This window comes from Lepus europaeus, chromosome 4, assembly GCF_033115175.1.
Source record: "Lepus europaeus isolate LE1 chromosome 4, mLepTim1.pri, whole genome shotgun sequence".
In the NCBI taxonomy this organism is placed as follows: Eukaryota; Metazoa; Chordata; class Mammalia; order Lagomorpha; family Leporidae; genus Lepus; species Lepus europaeus.
The window spans coordinates 51971587-51997002 of NC_084830.1; the positions used below are offsets into that span (position 1 = coordinate 51971587).

General features: G+C 38.5%; 1 protein-coding gene across 1 annotated transcript in view; it reads right to left on the reverse strand.

Annotated features, from left to right (window-relative positions):
* Positions 1-23519, reverse strand: part of LRRC69 (leucine rich repeat containing 69) — a 132426-nt gene extending 108907 nt beyond the window's left edge. The window contains exons 1-2 of the mRNA XM_062189867.1: positions 23457-23519; positions 13736-13921 (exon numbers count right to left, since the gene is read on the reverse strand). Of these exons, the coding sequence (XP_062045851.1) occupies positions 13736-13921; positions 23457-23513 (243 nt within the window). The 5' untranslated portion in view covers positions 23514-23519. The remainder of the gene's footprint in view (positions 1-13735; positions 13922-23456) is intronic.
* Positions 23520-25416: the final 1897 nt, after the last annotated feature.

The following is a 25416-nucleotide window of genomic DNA, read 5'->3' on the forward strand; positions in this document are numbered from 1 at the left end:
TGATTGAATTGCTTAAATCATTAAATTGCATTATAAACCTTCCAACTGTGTTTAAAAACATAGTTAGTGATATATTCATAACTCATTTAAGCAACCAAAGAGTATCCTAACATTGTGACCCATAGAATCAACCATTAAAGATTCAGCAAAGGGTCTGATTTCCTAAAATCTGAAACAGAGCCAAAGATTCGAGATCCTTCTAACTTACTACTCCCAAATGAGCTATTTGATTTAGGCCAACAAGGCTGCTCCATAACAAGGATTTGGCTGGAGGAATCGGTCTTTAATTTAGATGTTAGCATGTGATCACAAACTTTATGAAGTCAGCTACTAAAATGATATAGAGTTGAGAGGATCTGCACTATATGTATCTGTCCTACTAATGATGGATTGGTCAGACACGGGAAGAACAACACAAAAGAAGAATGAAAAGATTCCTCCTTGATACCCTACAATAAACCAATGATTCAGAGTTTTTCCCTAAAACATGATAATTTTCTTGGATATAGAATTTATTTGTACCTTCCAAAGTAATAATTTACCATTTGGATTTAATTACCAAGTCTATCCATTAGATTTTTTTTTATTTTTTTTTTTGACAGGCAGAGTTAGACAGTGAGACAGAGAGAAAGGTCTTCCTTCCCTTGGTTCACTCCCCAAAATTGCTGCTGCAGCCGGCACTGCGCTGATCTGAAGCCAGGAGCCAAGTGCTTCCTCCTGGTCTCCCATGCGGGTGCAAGGCTCAAGCACTTGGGCCAAAACTGCCTTCCCGAGCCACAGCAGAGCTGGACTGGAAGAGGAGAAACTGGGACAGAATCCGGTGCCCCACCACAGGCGGAGGATTAGCCTAGTGAGCCAAGGCGCTGGCCTCCATTAAAATTTTAATATTAAAGATAAAATAAAAGGAATCATAGCAGTTTTAACAAACTAATGAATTTAAATAAGACAAAAAATTTTAAGAGAAAGTTCAGGGCCGGTGCCGTGGCTCACTTGGTTAATCCTCTGCCTGCAGCGCTGGCATCCCATACGGGTGCTGGGTTCTAATCCCGGTTGCTCCTCTTCCAGTCTAGCTCTCTGCCATGACCCAGGAGGGCAGTGGAGGACCCTGCACCCGCATGGGAGACCAGGAGGAAGCACCTGGCTCCTGGCTTCAGATCAGCGCAACTCCGGCCGTAGCGGCCATTTGGGGGTTGAACCAATGGAAAGAGGACCTTTGTCTCTGTCTCTCTCTCTCTGTCTATAACTCTACCTGTCAAATAAATTTAAAAAAATTTTTTTTAAAATACCATATGTCTTCCCTGATCTGTGGTAACTAATAGAGTATCAAAAATGTAATGTATAGAAGTGAAATTGACATTTTGAGATTTAATGACTGTTTACAGCCTTCATCTCTACTGTTGAGGAACAGTGATTTTTTTCTTCTTAGTATTTGTTGAACTCCATACTTAGTGTAGGGTTCATCTTATGAGTATAAAGTAAAGTGAAAATAGATCATTGTAAAAATTAAGAGAGGGAGGAGAAAGGATGGGACTGTGGGCAGGAGGGAGGGTAGAGTGGGAAGTATCACTATGTTCCTAAATCTGTATATATGAAGTACATGAAATTTGTATACCATACATAAATTTTTTCTTGATGAAAAATATAATAAGCCTGTTCTATCCCTACTATTATTTTGAATGCTAGAGGTACCTCTCTGAACATAAGATCTCTCTCTTACATTTTAGGGAGTTAAACAAGAAATAAGCCAACAAATAATTTAGTCTGTTTAGTGTGAAGTTCTAGATAAGAAGGAGAGAAAGCAGGATAATGGGATAGAAAACAACTCAGGCTAGACTGGATAGTTCGGGAAGATCTCTCTGAGGAAGTGACATTTGAGGTGAACAATGTGAGGTTCCTTGACAAAGTTGTTCCAAATGGTGTTTTACTAAACGAAGGGTTTCAGAAATAGTAGCCACCCAGAAAGAACATACTCAGTGTGTGGTTAGTAACAATCTATGGTTATGAGTAATTCCTAAAGGAAGGTTTTAGTCACAGAGAGCTACTTCATAAGTGTGAAAGCTTGGATGGCTTTAGTAATTATGTATAGATCCAAGTTCTGTTGATGTTCAGAGAGAGGAACTTTTCTGTCCTCTGTAAACTAGTATGTTGCCTTAGATCAAAAGACACAATCACCCCCAACTGATTTCTTATGAACCCATGATCCAGAAATTAAAGCATCTTACAATTAGGAGCAAATTTCTAAGTAAGCTAATGACATAAAGTTTGGGTGAACATTATATACCTTTCTTATGAACACACCCAGGAACAGGTAGCTCTATTATCTTATTGGGGAGATATTTGGCATCTAACTATTTATGTATATCTATCATCTCGCTCGATCTTTTATGTTTAGACTCTTCCCAATTCTTCCCATAGCAATCATAAACATTTTTTTAATCAAAAATTGTCCTTTTTTCTTTCTCTCATGTGCTCATCTTTTAAATCTTCAAAGATTACTATCATATTCCCCCTAAATTACCCCATTTTTCCTTAAGCATTTTCCTCAAGACATAATTCCCAGGCCTCTGACCATCCTTGCCACTCTCTAATTTTTGTGAATATTTCTCTCTGAAATTGGAATGCCTAGGGTGAGACAGGAAATGAGTCTCATAGCACAGATGCTGATGGGACCACTGGGTTTCCCTCGGGCCAATGACTGCGCTTTCATGAACGCAGCATAACATGGCATGCACTCTTTCAGCAACAGGGCATGTTGGTGGTGCATAATTAATTTTGTCTGTGGCCAACAAAAACCCCTAAGTTAGCTGTCAAGCAGATAACCCACATCCTGAGCTTGTGCAACTGAATTCTTTTCTCAACCTAAATGCAGGAATTTACATTTAGCTTTGTAAAAAAAAATGTATCTTATTGGTTTTGGCTCCAGTGCATCACTCCAAATCAATGCCCCTAAACAAAGCAGATCTGTTTTTCGCATTCCCATTTTGTTTAATACACCTACTGTTCTAATAATACTATGGTGGCCAAACTTTGGAGTCACCTAGAACTTCTTTCTTTTACACTCCCTAAATTCAATAAGTCACTAAATCCTATCTCAACGTTCCTTTTAGGTTCATGTTCTTCAGCTCTGGCCCATAATAATCATATTAGTACTATACTCATTAGGGCTTGCCCACAGCATTACACAGCAAAAGAACACAAAGAATGAGCTGTGTCATCATTTAAATTCCCTTTATTCAATCCTACTAAGCTGTATCTAAACAGTTACCTAAATAAATCAGTCCATTTACAATTTCCCTACCCAATACATCCTCAATGTTTTCAGTTTCTCAGTACCCTTTTTAATTCCTTGTTACAATAGTCTGTCTTCTCTTCTTAAATTTGATTTTTATTTATTTGATTGAATTGACCCACTCATACCACCAAGCTATAAGCTATCTGTGGCCTGCCTTGAAAAGTTGTCTGCATTTCTTCTTACAAATTGGACACAAGGTAAACATCTCAGTATCCACTGAAACCTTTGGATTATGTACTCTAGGTTCAATGTATAGTCTTTGCATGAATGGGAAAGAAAAGAACACAAAATTTGAGAAGAAAAACTACTTATCAATTTATTTTGACAATACTAATGGCTAACATATAAATGGAATTTAACATGTGCCACACACCATGCCATGTATTCTTGAATATTGCCTAATGTGGACCTCACAATACGCCTGATTTTACAGAAACAAATCTGAAATGTAGACCATGATTTATGGTAAAGTAACAGCTTCACTCTATGGTCTACACTCCTAACTTCTTTTTTTTTAACTTTTTTTAAAAAAAATATTTATTTATTTATTAAGGAATACAAATTTCATTAAGTACAAATTTGAACTATTGCTATTCTTCAATTTTTTAAAAAATACGTCAAATAATACAGAAAAATATAAAGAAGAGATCAAAAGCATACTTAGATATAACAATGTTTAGTATTTTGCTTCTTATGTAAATATTTTATATATGTACATATAAACACTATTTTTCATGAAAACAGAGCTGGCTATATTAATATTACATAATATGATTAAAGACAAAAATTATAAAGTGAGAAAAAAGGCTATATTATTATATAAGTGATATTATTCAGTGAAGACAACATTTATAAATAAATATATAACATATTATATGGTGCCCACATATCTTAATAATCTATTTATGTATACTACATATATTAACTGCTATATATGAGAGAAACATGTGGTATTTGTCTTTAGCTTATTTCACTTAATATAATGATCTCCAATTCTATCCATTTTGTTTATATCAGAAGTTATAATTTCATTTCATTTTATGGCTGAGTATTATTCCATTAGGTACACATACCACATTTTCTTTATCTATTCATCTATTGATGGACATCTAAGTTGATCCCATATCTTTGCAACTGTGAATAGCACTGCAATAAATATGGGACACACTCCTAATTTCTAAGCTACACTACAGTAATACTCAATACCATTATTTAAATATCATATGCACATGATGCACACACATATGCACATGCACACACATGATGCACACACACATTGTATATGGAATTCTCACTTTAAATATTCTTGTTCTTTTTGTGTGCTCATTGTTTAGACATATTACACAGTGAGCAAACATAGGCTTTGGAGACTCCCTGTTATACAATGTCCTAGCTATGTGATCTCATTCAAATTGTGAAATCTCCATTTATTTTTTTAAAAATGGGGATACCAGCATCTACTTATTAAACCTATTTAAAGGATTAGCAACAGTATGATAAGGTACCTAGCAAGCATAAGATATTATTAAATGCTTCCTATAAACCAAGCAGATAATGTGGAAGAAAATGTTAGACACACATAGTGCTATATAAATGCAGTAGGTATTTTATATTTATATATATATATATATAAATTACTTCCTATTCATTTGTTCAAGTATATCTATAGTCATGACAACTTTTTTTTTTTTTTTGACAGAGTTAGTGAGAGAGAGAGACAGAGAGAAAGGTCTTCCTTCCGTTGGTTCACCCCCCAAATGGCTGCTACGGCCAGCACGCTGCACCAATTTGAAGCCAGGAGCCAGGTGCTTCCTCCTGGTCTCCCATGTGGGTGCAGGGCCCAAGCACCTGGGCCATCCTCCACTACCCTCCCAGGCCACAGCAGAGAGCTGGACGACTGGAAGAGGAGCAACCGGAACTAGAACCTGGCGCCCATATGGGATGCTAGCGCCGCAGGCGGAGGATTAACCAAGTGAGCCATGGCGCCAGCCCGACCACTTTTTTTTTAAGATTTATTTATTAATTTGAAAGTCAGAGTTACACAGAGAGAGGAGAGGCAGAGAGAGAGAGGTCTTCCATTCACTCCCCAATTGGCCACACTGGCAGGAGCCAGGAGTTTCTTCCAGATCTCCTACGTGGGTGCAGGGGCCCAAGGACTTGTGCCATCTTCTACTGCCTTCCCAGGCCATAGAAGAGAGCTGGATCAGAAGTGGAGCAAGCTGGCTCTCGAATCAGCGGCCATTTGGAATGCCGACACTTCAGGCCAGGGCGTTAACCCACTGCGCCACAGCACCAGCACCAATCATGACCACTTTTTAAAATGAAGTATTCGGGGGCCATAAGTGTAGCTTAGCGGGTAACCTATAGTGTCAGCAGATCATATTGACGCCAGTTTGAGTCCCAGCTGCTCTACTTCTGATCCAGCTCTCTACTATGGCTTGGGAAAGCAACAAAGGATGGCCCAAGTCATTGGGCTCCTGCACCCAAGGGAAGAAGTTCCTGGCTTTGGATTGACTCAACTCTGTCCATTGTGGCCATTTGGGGAGTGAACCTGTGCATGGAAGACCTCTCTCTCTCTCTCTGTCTTTCTCTCTCTCTCTCTCTGTAACTATGCCTTTCAAATAAATAAATAAATTTTAAAACAAAATAAAATGAAGTATTCAGCATTAAATTTCATAGATTAAAAAGCATGATTAACTTATAAACATACTCATTCCACAATTCAAAGTGAAGAGCAGTTGGCTTAACTCAAGGAGTGGTTCTGATACCCAGTGGGATCAAAAGGATCCCCCTGTGCAGGGACAGCCATGAGCACTGGGATTTGAAGCAGCCCTGCTGGGAATCTACAGAGCAACTTTACATTCTGTCTTGTTCTGCCCTCAGAACTCTCTGACTAGAGTTTGGAGGGCACCGTTACTTACAGAGATCTTATTTCCCTTCTTATTTATTATTGCAGTTGGAAAATAGCATGGTGTGACAAATTCCCACAAAGAAAATAGCTGATAGAAACTAAGGGACTGATATGTCTTATGCCTGCAGTGGCCAGGGGGCTGCAGCCAAGAACTGGAAACTCAGTTCATGTCTCCCATGTAGGCAACAGGGACCTAGCCACTCGAGCCATCACCAGTGCCTCTCAGGGTCCACAACAGTAGAAGATGGAATCGAGAGCATGAACTAGGGACTGAACATAGGTACTCCAGTGTAAGATGTGAGCATTCTAACCAGTGGCTTAACTACTAAGCCAAATGCTCATCCCAGTGTTTTCCCTTTCATCACACAAGCTTTTCACCTCTTTGGTTAAGTTTATTTCTAGGTATTTTATTCCTTTTTGTGGTGATTGAGAATGGGATTATTTGGTTAGTTTTCTTTCCAGATAGTTTTCGTGAGTTGCTTCCCAGCACTCAGCTGACAAGTGAAAGGGCTGGGTCTCTTCTAGATGCCATCCTGCTAAGCAGAGGAAGAAGCTGAAGTGTCAATAGGGACGCAGGAGGCCTAAGCAGACACATAGAAGAAATCATCAACAGAGCTTGGAGAGAAGGAACTCAGCAGGTTCTCCTAGTTACATCATAAAGCAGAATCAGGAATCCCTGTTTTGATAGTTTGGTTTAGAAAATAAAAGGTTTTACCTACCTGATGGAAGACAGAGAGATTTCCAGGGAATAAGATAGGAAAAGGAAAAGCCTGATGTTGACAAACAATATAAATGACATCAGATCCATTCTGTTCTGCTAGGATTGGAGTGAGACACAGGTGGGAATGCTCATGGAGGTGAAGATAGTCTTTACATACCATCATCTCTCTCTTATTCCTTTGCACAACTCTCTTCCTTTTGATCACCTTCTGTGAATTCTCTGACTAGAGATTCACACCACAATACAGAACTCCTTCCCTGCACTTTTCACAATTGCAATTTTCATTTGCTCATATGCCTGATTACCTCTCCCTCCTAAATCAGAGATAAGGGATAGATAAATGTTTTGTTCCTGTTTGTATTGCTACCACCTAGCAGAATGCCTAATCGCTGCAAGCAGAAAAAACTAGTTGTCTAACTCATAAAAAGGAAGGAAGTAAGCAAGCTATCTAGCTGGCTGGTTAGTTGATTGATCTGGGGTCATCATAGATAGTAAATGCGGAAAAAGGAAAGGCTAGGGACACAGTAGCACATTTATAAACTATCCAAGTCTGCTTAAAGTTGGCCTTATTTACTGTCAGTTGTTTGTGGTCAAGTACAAAACTCTGAAAGACCATATCTTTGCCCTGGGCAGCCACACATAGAAGCAGCTTAAGGGGAACATTGCCACACTGTTACTGAACTTTGTCATGCCTGTCAACAACATTACAAACAACTGGAAATCATAACTATTGGTTTCCTTGAGGAATTTAAAACTATGGCTGCCTTACCTTTAAGTAACTTTAGATGATTCCCTAAGCATGACAATACTGTATTTGGTTAAGCCTGGCTTGGAAAAATGCTTCCATTCTATTTTCACTCAAGATGACATTAAGTAGCTATCTTGCTGCCAGCAACTAGGGAAAGGACAAGATGTTTGCCCTCAAAATTTATACGGTGCTTCTTTGAAAATTGTTGCTATCTCAGCACTTCAATAGTCACCATAAATACATTCATCATAAATTATAGACTATTAACTCACATTTTCTTGTCATTAGAAGTGAATGAAATTTCCCATACAGTCACTAATCAAATTAAGCAAGGAAGAAAAGATATGATCTGTATTTTCTGAGGAAACAACTCATACATTTTATCTGTTGTTAGTTCTACCATAATGGTAATACTAATGATAATAACAATTAAAATGTATTGAAAAGTTCCTACATGCCAGCCATGAAATTTTTTTCCATTCACATTTAATTTAATCCCCAAACAGAAAAGCAGGAACCACATTTAATTCACACCTATATCCTCAGAACCAGCACAAATGTAAGAAAATGAATGGTTAATATTTGCTAAAAGAATGGATATGCAAACAAATGGGAGATGGGGACAACCCATGTTCAAATCAGCCATCATCAGGAAATCCAGATTTTTTTCTAACTATAATTTGAACACCATATCCTAGTAAATTTCATGTTAAATATAAGTATATAGAATAACACAGCAAAGGAGCTGAAAGATACTTTGAAAGAGTCCTCATCCTATAGATATATTCACTCATTGGGACACTTGACAAGTGACATAATCTCCTATAAATTTTATTGACAATATGAGGGGAATAACTTCCTTGCAAGGTTGGAGAAAATGAATGAGGAGCCTCAAGTCCTATGCCCAGTTCTCAGTAGACAGTGCTGTTATTCTATGTGACACCATTTTGTGAGTATAGAAATTTATAAAAGCAATATTTTGATTATTGGAACTTTAAAAAATTTCTAGACTACCTTAATATTTTTAATTCTGTGAAAGATACGAGTAAAAATCAGTATATTGAGAGTCTCTATGATGGTCAAAGAAAGCTTAGTCCAAAAGAGAAGCATGGTAGGGCAAAATGAAGCAGAACAAAAGTAGTAGGTTGATAAATAATGTTAATCAGTATTGATAAAAGCAGATAACACGTCAGTCTTGGGCACTGCTTTTAGTCCTATCTCCACACATTTAAATTTTCTGGAAATATTGTGTAAATAACACAACATTTTGAGATTTGATTATTGTTTACAGCCCTTGTCTCTACTGTTGAGGAACAGCATTACTTTCTTCTTACTATTTGTTGAATTCTTCACTTAGTGGAGGATTAATCTTACAATCATAAAATAAAAGTATGTAATTGTAAAAATTAAAAGGAAGGATAATAAAGGGAGGGAGAAGGAAGGTGGGAGACTGGGTGGGAGTGAGGGGAGAGTGGGAAGCATCACTATGTTCCTAAATCTGTATATATGAAATACATGAAATGTGCTCACCTTATATAAATAAAAAATTTTAAAATATATAACAGGTGGTATTTTATACAACATTTCTTTTACTCAACATGTTTTTTAAGGCTCATTCTTGTAGCATGTATCAGCGGTATGTTCATTTTTATTGTTGAAAAATATTTCCTGTACTATATTTCTTATTACTATAGTTTTTTTTTATAAACAGACTAGATTTTGTTTATTCATTCATGAGTTGATGGAAATTTAGATTATTTCTAGGGTAGGAATATCATGTATAATGCTGTTATGAATAGTCACATACAAGTATTTGTGTCCACATGTTTTATTACTCTTCCGTAGATACCTAAGACAAAAATTGCTGAAGTGTATGGTGAATTTATGTTTGTTTTTTTTTTTTTTTGAAGCTGCTTTTCCATTTTGCATGCCCACCAGTAGTGTGCAAAGGTTTAAATTTTAAAACATACTCACCAGTACTTGGTAGAGACAATATTTTTATTAGAGTCATTCTAGTATATTTATAGTAGTATCACATTGTGGTTATAATTTTCAGTTCCCTAATGACTAACAATGTTATGAGTCTTTTCACATACTTATTGGCCACTCACAGATCTGTTTGGAGAAACATCCATCCAAATCTGTTGTTATATCAGTTATCAATTGATCCATCTGAAGCACACTATCCCAAACTTAGTGATTTAGAACAAAAATAAGTATTTCTAAGAGTCAAGAATCCAGTTGTGGGACCAGCAGTGTGACACAGCATGTTAAGCCATCTCCTGAAAATGCCAGCTTCCTATGTGAGTCCTGGGTTGCTCCATGCAGCTCACTGCTGTGCTTTGGAAAGCAGCAGAAGATAGCTCAAGTACTTGGGCCCCTGACACCCACATGGGAGACCAAATGGAGCTGCAAGTTATAAAAGGCCACAGGACACTAGGCAACACAGATAACTCAACATTTCAACAGAATGCCACAACATGCCCTGCCCCTTTTCCTTGCTGTTTCTCCTTTGCATTAATCAACATTATGCATCCTATTTTACTTAATTTTTTTCTTATTCTCTGACTAGAATGTAAACTTTCTGAAGGCAGGGATTTCCATGTGTTATGCTTACTGCTAAATCACCAGTCCCTAGCTCCTGAGCCATGGACTATATTCAATACTTTTTTTGTGTGAATTGAATAAATGAAGGCAGAAATTGAGGCCAAGGAAGATTGGGGGCTTTATATTTACCCAGTAAGTGGTTAAACCAATTAAGTTATTCCAGAACTTTGAAACTCTTATCCAGGCTCCTTTCAACTCTCTAAGCTCTCTGACTCTCCACTTTCTCTCTCTCTCTCTTTCTCTCTCTCTATCTCTTTCCTTCTCTGAAATCATCATCCACCCTTTCAATAGCAACCACAAGAATGACTTACCAGAATTTCTGAACTGTACAATAATGTATATCCATTATTTGAGGGTTTCTAGCACATTATAACTCACATTATAAAGGAGAAATGATTTTTTTTTAATCTCACAATTTTGGAGACCTTATACAAAGAAAAGTGCTAGTTGATAAACAGCTAAAAAGAATAATGCTGTTAATATGAATCTGAATTATAAAATATTTTAAAGACCACAAAAAACATAGATTCAACCAGCTGAATTCTTAGAGGGCAGAAGGGAGTGAAGTATCATTATGTTCTTAAAACTCTCTATTTGAAATACATGAAATCCTGTTCCCTTTATATAATCAAAAAAATTGCTTAGCCCTATCCCTATTGAAGGAAACTAAGTTTGTGCAAACAGAAACCAGACTTTAGAGTTACTCCTAAATAGTAGAAGAATAAAAAGAAAGCAACAAGAGAAGCTATAAGAACAACACAAGTAACGATAATGATAAAGGTAGTTATAACCAGACTTGGTATTCTTTTTACTGAAGAAGCATTTTTTAAATCTGAACTTTTTTTTTTTTTTACCAAAGCAACTATTAATCAAACATGAGAGGAGAACACAGATATTTTCAGACATGCAGAGTCAAAAAATATTTGTACAGGCCGGCGCTGTGGCTTTAATGCCCCAGCCTGCAGTGCCGGCATCCCATATGGGCGCCAGTTCGAGTCCCAGCTGCTCCTCTTCCGATCCAGCTTTCTGCTATGGACTAGGAAAGCAGAAGAAGATGGTCCAAGTCCTTGGGCCCCTGCAACTGTGTGGGAGACCTGGAAGAAGCTCCTGGCTTCGGATCAGCTCAGCTCTGGCCATTGCAGTCATTTGGGGAGTGAACCAGTGGAATGAAAAACCTCTCTCTCTCTGGCTCTACCTCTCTCTCTTTTAAAAAAATTGCAATTATTTAATTTATTTGAAAGAGCTACAGAAAGAGAGAGAGACAGAGACACACACACACACAGAGAGAGAGAGAGAGAGAGGCAAAGACAGAGAAAGAGAGAGATCTTCCATCTACTGGTTCACTCTTCAAATGGCCAGGGCTGGGCCAGGCCAAAGCCAGAAGCCAGGAGCCTCTTCCAGGTCTCCTATGTGAGTGCGGGGCCCAAGCACTTGGACCATTTCCACTGCTTTTTCGGGCACATTAGCAGGGCATTGGATTGAAAGTGAAGGAGCTGGGCTGTAAGCGGGCTCTCATATATGATGCCGGCTTACCCGCTATGCCACACTGGCCCCAAGAATCAAAAAAAAAATTAACTACCACATACTCAAATTAGGATGGTAGCTGGAGACTCATTCCTGAAAAAATAAGACGGTAAACCAAGAAAAAGAGATACAGAAAATAGTGGGGGCAGTTCAGGAGAGCAGCAAAAGGATGTTTTGTGGGCTGACAATATCCCATGAACCCAGAGCCAGCAGCTCATTGGGCCAGGCTCCTGAGGAAAGGCTCTTCAGGAGAAAGCACATCTGATAGACTAGGTAATATGACTGAATCTGAAATAAAAGGAGACCATAATAAAGCAAGAGCACAAAATAAAGGAGAGGGAATTAGAGACTCCAAAGGAACAAAAACGGTACCCAAAGAAAGAAACTACAGCTACATGAGATTGATTGACTCCATCTGAATTACATTTACTTATTATATTAACAATATACATTTTAGAAGTTTAGAATTCACCAAGAGACAAAATAAAGTGATCATGGTTAGAACTGAATAGTGTGTACATTCTATAAATTTTACAGAAGTGAGGAGGAAGAGGGAGAGCTTTACAGGGATTGCAGACTTGGATGTTGTAGTTTTACCAAGTGAGGAGTAAAAGGAAATTGTGGGTGATGAAGGAAGAAACAAAGGTGTAATAGTAAGTTTATAAGATAACTATGGATAAATAAATATATAAATAGAACTGCATTTGGAAGATGAAGAGTAATGTCCAAAATCAAGGAAAAAATGATGAGTTAAAACTTACTATATAAGGAGATCAGAGTTGGAGATGAGGGGAATTTGGACAGAGATCATACTTTATTATGAACTTGTTTTAGTAATTAATTTTCTTAGAAACAATCTGCAATATTACTTTAATGAAAATAAATTCAAGCAGTCAGGAAGAACTGTTTCATGGTTTGGTCAAGTTCCAAACTCTTTTTCCTAGAAACCCCTCCTTCCATTACAAAAGTCCACGTCCTGTAGGCTTGTAACTACGAGTACTCTTTCTGAGGTCATTGCTGAAGGGAGAAATGTGTGGCTGTCTAGCTATTTCCTTATTTCTTGCGAAAACCCGGCCATGGATTACACACTGAAATTTCTTTTTTAAATCTAAAAGGAAACCAGGCAAAGTGACAGTAAAACAGAGATTTATTTATTTGCTTATTTATTTTTTGTAACTCTGAACTCAAAATCAGTGAGCTACAATGACTTAGCTGCTTGAAGGTTCTTTCCCTGCTAATGAGCATTTAAAAACAAACAAAAGGAAAAATCACAAAGTTAATATCCCTTGCCTTCTCCTCAACCTCAAGATTTTCAGCAGCTGGAATTTTACACTGTTAGGCAGAAAAGTTTAACCCAAGCATCTGGGATTCATTTATGTCAACTGTTGCCCTCTAAGAAGGGCATTCTTCATTTAAAATATTAACCTGCTTTTAAAGACTGTTTCAGAAGAAATGAACATCCCCTCCTTCCTATTCCCTGCCAACATGCCATTTCGAAGTTTTAGTCTGCTCTAGGAAATTGAAAAGGAACTCCCTTCCCACATCCTAAACTTTCTTCATTCCATATGCAAAGGCTTCAGGACAATCCCCAGGGAGAACAGCATCTCCCAGATTCTCAACCTACTTCCAGATGTGAGCCCCCAAGGTAGACAAACAGACCCCAGCTTCCAACCTCTTTCCAGATGACAGCCTCCAGAAAGATGAGCGCAGCAAGGACCTAATCCCCTGATCCCAGATGTGGGCCAAAGAGCACACCAATAAATTGAAACATCTTCTCTCCCTACCACACGTAATTCCCTAGAGAGAAAGCCTTCTTCAGCCTTTCCAACAATGTTCTACAGATATCCAGAGAGCTTTGCCTCCAAAGAGCAAAGGTTTATTGTTCTCTCTCTCACTGCTTTTATCAAGCTAACACAATATGCTGTTCCTCACCTGGGTTAAGGTGCTTATCTCTGGGCATACTTTTGGGATTCGGTTGTTCTGAAGGTTCAGAGTATTCAAGCCAGGCAGTTTTTCTAATGTTGAGGGCATCTTTGTCATCTTCTTCCCATTCAACGTAATGATCTTAGTGTTTTTGCCACCCTTTAATGCACTTATTAACAATCTCTCAGCCATGATCTTGGAAGAGAAAAGGAAAAAGAAGGTAAGAACTAGGAATTAGAGTTCTTTAGAGCCTCTAATAGCAGAAGTAGTGTGTCATGGAAACAACGACATTCTAAGATCTGCCATGTTGAAGGTGGAACATTAGATGATATTCTGTGTGGAAGGTAGGCCGGAGAAACAACTGGTCCAGGCTGGGGGCAGGAAATGTGGACGGTAAGCCTGGGGCGTCTTAAGCCAGAGGCATGGAAGTTATCAAAGACCAGTGTGTCCACATCAAAAGGACACAGAAGCCAATTTCTGGAAGCTCCCATTGAAGATCAGAAAAATAACCTCGAGTGGACTGAAACACAACGAAACATAGTAAAGTCTGTGTTTATAATCACACTTTTAAAACAGAAAGTCATTAATGAAAGTAGGGGGTTACTAAGGCACCAAGGCTGAAAATTGATGAAGAAAAAAATAAGCATTTATTCTGCTCACCCAGTACAAATTGCATTTCAGTATAACCTAACAGTTAAGGAAGTTCTTATTTGTACAGCAATTAGGTTAACAAATGAGGAAGAAAAAACTTGCTTTAGAAAAGTTACCATTTTTGCAAATTATGCTGAAATAAAAGATCTATGCAAAAATCATAATTGGATGCTAAAATTAGGTGAAAAGTTGATTAGGAACTTCATAAGGAAGGGATCAGAGCTTAACCCACTAGTCAATCTTGGAAGCATTAAAACTGAGACTATCACATTATAAGCCTTAAGATATGAAGCAATAAAAAATGTACACAACACCATCTGTGAAATGTTCTTGACTAAAAATTGAACCTGAATCTAGTCACAGCTTTGATATCTACCATTTACAGAAAATATGAGGACAAAAGTACAAGTCAAGTTCATATTAAGGAAGCGGTGAGTCAAATTCTGATCTTGGAAAATCTACAGGGCAAATAATAAAAGTTTTCATCAACAATTATTCGTTCTTAACAAAAATGAGGGAAAATTTGTTACAGAGGAAGTGAAACTTAATACAAATAACAGCAAATACTATTCCTGAACCTTGTTTTAATTCCTGAACCTTTTTTTTTTTTTTTTTGACAGGCAGAGTGAACAGTGAGAGAGGTAGAGACAGAGAGAAAGGTCTTCCTTTGCCGTTGGTTCACCCTCCAATGGCCTCTGCGGCCTGCGCGCTGCGGCCGGCGCACCGCGCTGATCCGAAGCCAGGAGCCAGGTGCTTTTCCTGGTCTCCCATGCGGGTGCAGGGACCCAAGCACTTGGGCCATCCTCCACTGCACTCCTGGGCCACAGCAGAGAGCTGGACTGGAAGAGGAGTGACTGGGACAGAATCCGGCGCCGAGACCGGGACTAGAACCCAGTGTGCCAGCGCTGCAAGCTGAGGATTAGCCTAGTGAGCCACGGTGCCGGCCCTGAACCTTGTTTTAATTCACATTTGAATAAAAGTGTATTGGAATCAATCAGGGAAATTTGTTTATGGATTCATATTAGATGATGGGAATTATTCTGTCATATATGATAATACGATGGTGGTAGTGCTTGTTTTAAATGTTCTTAACATTTGGAAATACTCAAATTTTCAGGTGAAATAATATGATGTCTTGGGTGGAAAAAACATATCAAACAAGATTGACCAATGCTGATAGCTATAAATGCTGAATAATAACTACACAGGGGTTCACTATACCAGTTTTGCTATTCTTACGCTTGAATATTTCCAAACAAAAGATTAAAACAAAAGAAGATGGGGAAGATATATTCAGTGATACCTGATTATTGTCAGAACCTCATTTGTACCCAGATATAATGAGAATTCGAGGCATTTGGGTTACATTCTCATACAAATATGCCACATTTAAATTGACTTTCAAAAACAAGGTTTCATTGAACATTTACTAAATGCTCAACACTATTGCAGTTACTGAGGTAAAAGGATGATAAAGACAAAAATCCCTGCTCTCGAGGAAATTACATTCTACCAGAAGACAATTAGGATAAACAAATAAAATGTATACTAAATGATGATGGATGCTACAGGAAAAGAGTAAAGCTGGAAAGGAAATGGGGAGTATAGGGAAAGAGAAGCTCACAGTTTCAAACAGGACCACCAGGAAGACATCCCTGAGAGAGGAGAGCTATTAGAGATAAGATTTTTTCCAATAATAGAGTAAGAGCCTAAGTACTAAAAAAGGAACATCAAATTTAGAAAGATGTTACAATGAACCTCAGTACTACCATAACAGAAAAACAAGAGGTGCTGATTAACAGTAGCTTCCAGAGCAGTTCCGAGAGTGATGAAACAACTTTTTAGCTGCTTAATCACTGCATTTTGCCTTACCACTTCCAAATCTATCTTTCAACTGCTTCATTGCTATTATTTTAGCCATAATAATATTCAAACTGTTACTATCTAAACAAACTGATCTTAAGGCTTAAAAAAAAAAAAAAGACTTTCATCACTTATAGTAACTTCTGTAGTCAGCACCCCAGCTGACACTAGGGAAACACTGGCAATTGGTTAGCTACCTAACGTGGGTAAGAAGGTCATTACAATCTGATATTGCTTCTTGTTAATTTTCTGAACCTACAAAACCTGGTAAACCTTGATTCCTTCTCCTTTACTTTCAACAATCAAACTGGCAATACAGTCATTACCACCTGTTCCAGCTATCTATCGCTATGAAACAAACCACTACATAACCTAGGGACTTGAAATGATAGTTACTTTATTCACAGAGCAAATTTTGGACAGAGGTTGTCCATGCTCTTTCTAACAGTCATGACAGCTCAAAAGCTGGAACAGAAATCGTCTAAGGGCTCCTTTACCCATATCTAGTAGTAGAAGTGTTTTCCATGCTGGTGGCTGGCAGTTCAATTTTTAAAAAGATCAAAGTAGCCACTGGTTCATAGCAGTTCTAAAACCTGACAAGGTACATAATGTCAGTTCCTTGATTGGAATTAGCTTTTGGTTCCCCCTCTTTAAGCTCTTGATCCGTCCTGTGCATACAAGTTCAAGAGTCGAAGGAACTCTTCATTTTTTTATTTTGTGGTAACAACTTTATTAAGATATAATCCACATATCACACAATTCACCCATTTAAAATACACAATTCAATGTGTGTTCGTATATTCACCAAGATGTATAACCATCAATTTTGGAGCACTTTCATTACTCCGAAAACTAAACCTGGAGGTTTTAGTAATTACTTCCTAATCTTCTATCTACTACGATGCCGGCCAATCACCGATCTACTTTGTATTTCTATAGATTTGCCTATTCTGATCATTTTATGTAGATGGACTCCTCCAATATGTGTTATTATGTGGCTGGCTTCTTTGACTTAGCATGATGTTTCACAGGTTTATCCATGTCTTAGTAAGAGTACTAAAGTACCAGTACTTTATTTATTTTGTCAAATAACACCCACTGCATGATAAGCCACATTTTATAGAATTTCCACTCATTAGTGGATGGACTTTTTTTTCTATTTTTCAGCTATTAAAAATAATGTTGATATGAGAATCTGAGCATATCTTTTGTGCATGAACATTTTTCAGTTCTCTTGGGTATATACTCACGGGTGGAGATCTTGGTCATATGGCACCACTACGTTTACCTTTTTGAGGCAATGCCACAGTGTTTTCCATGGCAACTAGCTGTACCATTTTACATTTGTGCTTTGTGCTGTTCCTTTTTATCCAAAATTATACAAACCCTTTAATGCTTTTGCGGTGTTTCTTTTCAGTTTAGAATTCACCCCATCAGACAAAAGCAACACCTACAAATATCTTTGGGATGGCCTTTCTCTATCTTGGGTTCTCATGTGAAACTACTGTGGGACCATACTCTTAAGATTTGTAGAAACACTGTCATTTGTTGATGACATAGCATTCTTAATCTTCATGAGATCTTGAAAAAGGCTTTCCTAGTCATGCCTTTGACTTCTCCTTTAGACGTCATTTTTCTGAGAGTTCCCTGGATTTTCTGTCTGGAATCTATTTCTTAATTTTAGCATCATTTACTGTCTGGAGAGGCTAGTAATGAGAAATGGTTGTATTTTTCAAAGCCAAAAATGTGTGGCTTCTTTGTATTTCATAAGTCTTCCTCTTGCTTGCCTTACTCGTTCTTTTAATATAGGCAGCTAAAATAATACTTATAGGAATTTCAATGCTCTACCTAGGAATCTTAACTTAATCACCCTGTTGGTAATCTATATTTTACTTCCCATGCGTTATTGTTGCCAACATTGCTAAACATTACTGTGTAATAGCAGTAATCTTTCTTCTAGCATCCAAGAATATTTTTCTTGCTTTCTTTAAATTCACACCAGCAGCCTCCTAGAATGACATAAGGCTCCTGTCAATAGTCTCTTCAAGACCCTTATAACTTCCACTCAAGGCCCAGTCCCAGTGCTCCTGGTACACAGCTTAGGTATTTTGTTATAGCAAAAAAAATGGTATCAAGGTTCAAACACAAGAAAAAGTAGAAGTTAAATAGAATATGGAGTTCACTGTAAAGAGTTGACTTTATCTATTTGTGTAAGCTGGGTAGGACAACTATGCACAGCTGTTGCTTTTTTGTCTACTGCTATGCTTAAATATAAATATAAATCTGCGGCCGGCACCCTGGGTTCTAGTCCCGGTTGGGGAGCCGGATTCTGTCCTGGTTGCTCTTTTTCCAGTGCAGCTCTCTGCTGTGGCCCGGGAGGGCAGTGGAGGATAGTCCAAATGCTTGGGGCCCTGAACCCGCATGGGAGACCAGGAGAAGCACCTGGCTCCTGGCTTCCGATCAGCGCAGTGCGCCAGCCACAGCACACTGGCCGCAGAGGCCATTGCGGGGTGAACCAACGGAAAAGGAAGACCTTTCTCTCTGTCTCTCTCTCTCTCACTGTCCACTCTGCCTGTCAAAGAAAGAAAGAAAGAAAGAATATAAATCCACCACACAGTGAATCAACCTATTTGTCTTCTTCTCCTTCCACTAGTAATATCATAGCTCAGATTCCAGTCACTCTTACCTGCACTACTTTCTGCTTCCATTATACACTCTCCCACTGCACTGTCACAGACATCCATCATCTTTCCATAGTAAACCTGTACTTCTAACATACACACTTTTCATAGCATCATTGCTTAAAAATTAAAAGCTCAACTATTGAGACTCAAACCTTATCAATCTAACCCCAGATATATCACCTATCTTCCTTTCACAAAATACTATTAATTATTCTTCAATAGCATCAAGTACTTTCACCCCTTCGCTCATGCTGTTAATTTTTCCTAAATGCCTTTCTTCCCATTTACCTAACTCTTCCTAATCCTTTGAGAAGCCGGATCAAACATTTCCAGTATTCTTTTCCTTTAACTATGATCTTTGCCTCAGTCAGAATTAATTTGCTTCCTTATCTGTGTTTAAAGAACACTTTAAACATACTCCAGTTTAGCACTATGTATTTATGGACTATTCACATTTGTCCTTTGTTATAGTAGGCCATGTTTGAATAGCAAATGCCAGCTTTTGGCATACAGCAGACAATCAATAAATATTAATTAAATTGATTTGACAGAGCCAATGCTGTGGCATTGTGGGCTAAGCCTCCACCTGAGGCATCAGCATCCCATATGGGCACCAGTTCTAGTCCAGGCTTCTCCTCTTATGATCCAGCTTTCTGTTATGACCTGGAAAAGCAGTAGAAGATGGCCCAAGTGCTTGGGCCCCTGCACCCACGTGGGAGACCCGGAAGAAGCTCCTGGCTCCTGGCTTCAGATTGGCTCAGGCCTGGCTATTGAAGCCATATGTGGAATGAACCAGAAGATGGAAGACCTTTCTCTCTGTCTCTCCCTGTCTCTCTGTGTAGCTAGAAAATGTTCCCTAGAAATCATAATAGCATAGAATTCACTTCTTGTGTTGTGGCAGGCTATTAAAAGAAAAAAAAATCTGAAAGCACATGTTATACAATGCCCATCAATTCCATAGCATAAACTTCATAAAAATATACAAAATTAATAATATTTAGTGACTACCATTTTTTAGGCACTGTCCAAGAAATACTGTATACAAATAAAACAGTTACTGTCTTCAAGGAGCTTAAAGTCTAAATGGAAGTTATAAAGGTAAACATATCTTTCATTCATCAAATATTTATTAAGTATCTATTACTTGATAGGTTATCTCTGAGGTCCTGGAAATATAGTACTGAACAAGACAGATTATTGGCTTACATTCACACAGTAAAGTAAATGCTAATTTAATAAGTGCATAAAGTAGAAAAGAGCCTGAGCAGTTGGTTCAAAGACTTCCTGCTGTTGAATGTTGTGCATTGTCATAATAGACTAATAAAAGAACTAACCAGTTAATATAAGTATGATGGAGGAAATCATTTAAATAAAATGAACATAAAGAAAATGTTCAGAGATATGAAATACACAGGACCATAGAAATATAAATAATTAGCTCTAGTATCACAAGTCTAAAGAAAGGAGCAATGGGAGGTGACACTGGAGAGATAGGTAAGACCAGTCGAAAGACCTACCATAAATTCATAAGGAGAGTGGACACCATCCTATGGGAATGGAGAACACCTTGAAATTTATGTTAGGAAGCATATTAAAACAAAGCACTTAGTTCAGAGGCTAAAACACTTAAAATGCCTGTGTCCCTTATCAGAGTACCTGGGTTCAATATTTGGTTCTAGATCTTGACTCCAGCTTCGCTAACGCATCCTGGAAAGCAGCAGTGATGACTCCAGTACTTGAGTTCCTATCACCCACCTGGGAGACCTGGATTGAGTTTTCAGCTCTTGGCTTTGGCTAGGGAGTGAACCAGCAGATAGGAGCACTCTCGTTTTCTCTCTCCCTCTCTCTGTACGTGTGGATATGTGCACGTGTATGCTGTATATCTCAAATGTAAAAAAAAAAAAAAAAGTGCCCATGATCTGATTTTGTTTTTATTTTTTTAAATATCTATCTATTTACTTATTTATTTGAAAGGCAGAGTTACAAAGGGAGAGAGAGAGGTCTTTCATCCTCTGGATCACTCCCCAAGTGAAGTGGCCTCAATGGCCGGAGTTGGGCAGATCTGATGCCAGGAGCCAGAAGCTTGTTCCTGTCTCCCACATGAGTACAGGGGACCAAGCACTGGAGCCATCTTCCACTGCTTTCTCATGCACATCAGCAGGGAGCTGGATCAGAAGTGGAGCAGCCAGAACTCAAACAGGTGCCCATTTGGGATGCCAGCACCACAGGAGGTGGCTTAACTCACTAACCCACAGCGAAGCCCCACCCTATGAATTTGTTTTAATAAGATATGGTAACAAACACTAACATGTGTGAGACTGTTGTGAAGGAAATATTTACTCAGATCCTTAGAAACAGGAGGGATGGTAGGCCACTCTGAGCCCAGTGGGAAAGGAGTGGGACTGGTCCAGAGGTAGAAGAGGACAGTGAGGATAATGTCTTGGCCTTTACTGGAATTTCCAGAGAAACAAAAAAGCAGGGCAGGTAAACAATTTGAATAATTTAGGCAGAGTTTTGATTCCAGGGGTGGTCCCTGGTTGTCTAGTACCTGGCATTGGAATGATTATGGCAAAAAAAAAAAAATTGAACCCTGGCTTATGGGACAGATGGAGAAGGTAGGAGACAAGACATGATTTGCATGTCAAAGGCATGCTCCTGGATGGGCCCTTGGCTATCTCCAATACTTAGCCAACCCCAAAAGGGGTAGTCTCCCCAGCCAGAAAAATTTTTTAAGATGTAAAACTTAAGAATAGACAGCATATTTGAAAAATATAAAAACTACAGGACAGCAGTAGTAAAAATTGCATTTCTTGAAGTTGATTTTAGGAGCATGAAGAAAGGGAAAGTTTAGGGAAGCTAAGACCAGAAGCAGGGACAGCAATTATGAGGCTTCTCCACTATTCTAGGTGACAGAGAAAATGGAATAGAGATGGATTAAGAGGTTACAATGTGAGTGACCTGGGACTAAAACCTGTTTTCTTCACTGCTTCATTATGGCATGAATAATTTTGGATGTAAAGGGGGGAGATGAGAGTTGGCTAACATTTGGCAGGTAGAATTGTAGAACAGTCCAGGCTTATTAAGACATTAAAAACCTAGGAAGAGAGATGCACAAGAGGGGATGGGAGTTTGCTACTTCAGAGTTTCAGAGTTCTGACCTGCATCTTAAACACACTCCATATTGATGGGCATCTGAAAACAAAAGAGTTACTGAACTTCTCTGCTGTAAAGATTAGCGTCATAGAACGTCTAAATCCAGAGTTTTCCCAGCAGTCAATCCTTTTGGCAGAAAAATTGAAAACTTGCCAGTTTCTTTGAGATAGTGCAGGACTAGAACCTAAAGTTGGATGTTAATCCAAAAAGAGTTAAAGACTTATTATGTCAACTTAAGCAAGTCAGTCAAACTGGCTATATCTCTCTTCTCATCAGTAAAACAACAAGAAAGAATACCAATCTATTCCACTGAGATTATGTGGGAAATAGCTAGCTAATAGTCATATACCACTTTGGAAATATAAAGTACTGTGAGAATGCTAAAATATATAGCATCCAAAAACCACAAGGACCGTAAAGTAATCATTAATTTTATTGACATAGACAGGCTTCTTCCACTTATTAACACTCTATAATACAAAAGGACCTGGCTAATTCTTACTATGACAGAGGCCTCTGCAAAAAATTTCATAATTTTTTTAAGCAACAAAAATAAAGAGTTCATAAATGCAGATTATCACAGAAACCAATGAACTTATTTGTTTTGGCAAACTTATTTTGTAATTTAAGCATGTTCTGAGACTTCAAGTAAAATCTTCAACAGGAACAGATGCTTCATATACTCAAAAAAACTACAGAAATTCTCTGTCCTATTGTGAAGAATATTGAGTTTCTCAGTTCATTTTCTTTTTAAATATGGAAATTTAGGTTGATTTAAAAGGCTTTGGACTCCCAAAGGCCTACATTCAAGAGTCAACATCACTTCATAGCCCCATGGCTTGAGCAAGTTATTCATTCTCAGCCCCTTTCAGTCTCCTTTTCATTGTTTCGAAAATAGGGATGAATATATCAAGCCCTGCTTTCTATTAGTAGTAAATATGACCACATGCCTGGCACATCGAGTGCTCAGCAATGATAGTTGTACCGCACATAAACATGTAGATTGAGGTCTCCACTTTTTAAAAAATAATCTAAGAAGGTTTTAAGTGTTTTAATATTTATTTATTTTCCTTTTATTTACAAGGAAGAAGGAATATTCCCCAAATGCCCACAACAGTCAGTCAGGGCTGGGCCAAGCAAAAGCCAAGAGGCTGGAACTCAATGTGGGTCTACCGAATGGGTGTTAGGGACCTAAGTACTTGCTGCCTCCCAGGGTGCACATTAGCAGGAAGCTGAACTTGAACGAAATGGCAACTTGAACCCTAAATGGCAACTTAATCACTGTGACAAATGCCTGCCCAAAGATCTCCACATTTTTATTAACAATCTCATATGCAAACACTACCCTTTGGGTTGATACAAGGTGCTGCCATACTCACTACAGCAAGGACTTGTCTTCTTACCACAGGTATGCCACTATCCTCTTCTTTATCCATTACTACGTCAACTTGTTACTTCAATAAGTGCGTGTACGCTTTAGAGGGGTTCAAATCAAAGGCTAGGTGGGAATCTGTGGAAAATGTTATATAAAAAATCCTTATATTGATTATAAGACTGGAGACACATCAACAAGTGTTTTGTAAGAAAGTTATCCACTCTTAATTTTGCCAAGTGAGATTAAACCATATTTATTCTCAACTAGTACTACTATAAAAAAAGGACAGCATAAACCCTTCTGCTAAAAGAACATAACCCATAAATAAATTTCTCTAAGATGAATAAATTTGCTTTAGGAAAGGCCTACTATCATATACTAAATATTATTTTGCCAATGGGATCTCCTTACAGATTAGCATTTACTTCATAGGCCAGATGGACCTCTCAATATTCTACTAAAAAATGCACACACAAATACATATATGTATTTTTTAAAAATTTATTTTATTTATTTGAAAGACAATTCCAGAGAGGTAGAGACAGAGAGAGGTCTTCCATCTACTGGTTCACTCCCCAAACAGCCACACTCCTCAGCCAGAGCTGAGCTGATCCAAAGCCAAGAGCCAGGAGCTTCTTCTGGGTCTCCCACATGGGTACAAGGAATTGGGTCATCCTCCATTGCTCCCCAGGTGCATTGGCAGGGAGTCGGATTGGAAGTGGGGCAGCTGAGACTCGAACCGGTGCCCATATGGGATGCTGGCACTGCAGGCCAGGGCTTTAACCTGCTGTGCCACGATAACAGCCCCTATATATGTATTTTATTTCTTGGAAGCTTCTACCAAATAGTAAATACATAAAAATCAGAAGAAATCTTTTGCATCCAAAGGTTCTGCTTTATGAAACAACCACCGTGATAGCTCCACTCTTCCAAAAGATGAATGACCTCTCATGGTCCTGCCCCGTTTCCAGGTGACAAATAGGCCAAATACATATCCATATAAAACCATTATTTGGGACAGGCATTTGGAACAGCACCTAAGACACTGCTTGGGATGCATACACTCCATATCGAAGTGCCTGGTTTGAATCCCAGCTCTTCCACTTCCAACCCGGCTTCCTGCTAATGCACACCCTGGGAGGCAGCAAGTGATGGCTCAAGAACTTCGGTCGCTAGCCTTATAAGGTAGATCTGATGGTAGTTCAGGCTCTTGGCTTTGGCCTGGTCTAGCCTCAGCTATTGCAGATATTTGGGGAGTGAAACAGTGGATGAAACATCTCTCTACTTTTCAAATAAGGTGAAAGTAACTTTTTAAAAATAACCATTGCTCTCTAAATATCATAAAATATATAGAATATGTCAAAATGGTTCATGTATTACCTAAATATCCTTACTAGAGGCAATCATTGTGGCATAGTGGGTGTAGTTGCCACCTGTAGTGCCGGCATCTCATACGGGTGCTGGTTCATATCCTAGCTGCTCCACTTCCTATCCAGCTCTCTGCTCATGGCCTGGGAAAGCAGTGGGGGATGCCTCAAGTCTTGGGTCCCTCCACCCACATAGAAGACCTGAATGAAGCAGAAGTCTCCTAGCTTCAGCCCTGCTCAGCCCAGCAGTGGCCAGTGCAGCCACGTGGGGAGTGAACCAGCAGATGGCGCTCTCTGTGTCACTCCCTCTCTTTCAGATAAATAAATAAATCCTTAGAGTATACAGATAAATATTGCTCTTTATCTTCATAGTTTTCCTATCAGATAAATATTACTTTATAAATAGCAAACTGGAGTTCTGAAAGGTTAAGGGCCACCATCAGGATTTAAATATATGACCACAACTGCCACAATTTCCAGTACATGTGATACTGCTTCACAACATTCACCAAATACTCCAGCTGCAAATGCAAAACTGCACTTCAAGGATAAGTGAGGACATTTGACTATTTTGAGCCAAAGACTAGAAATGAGATG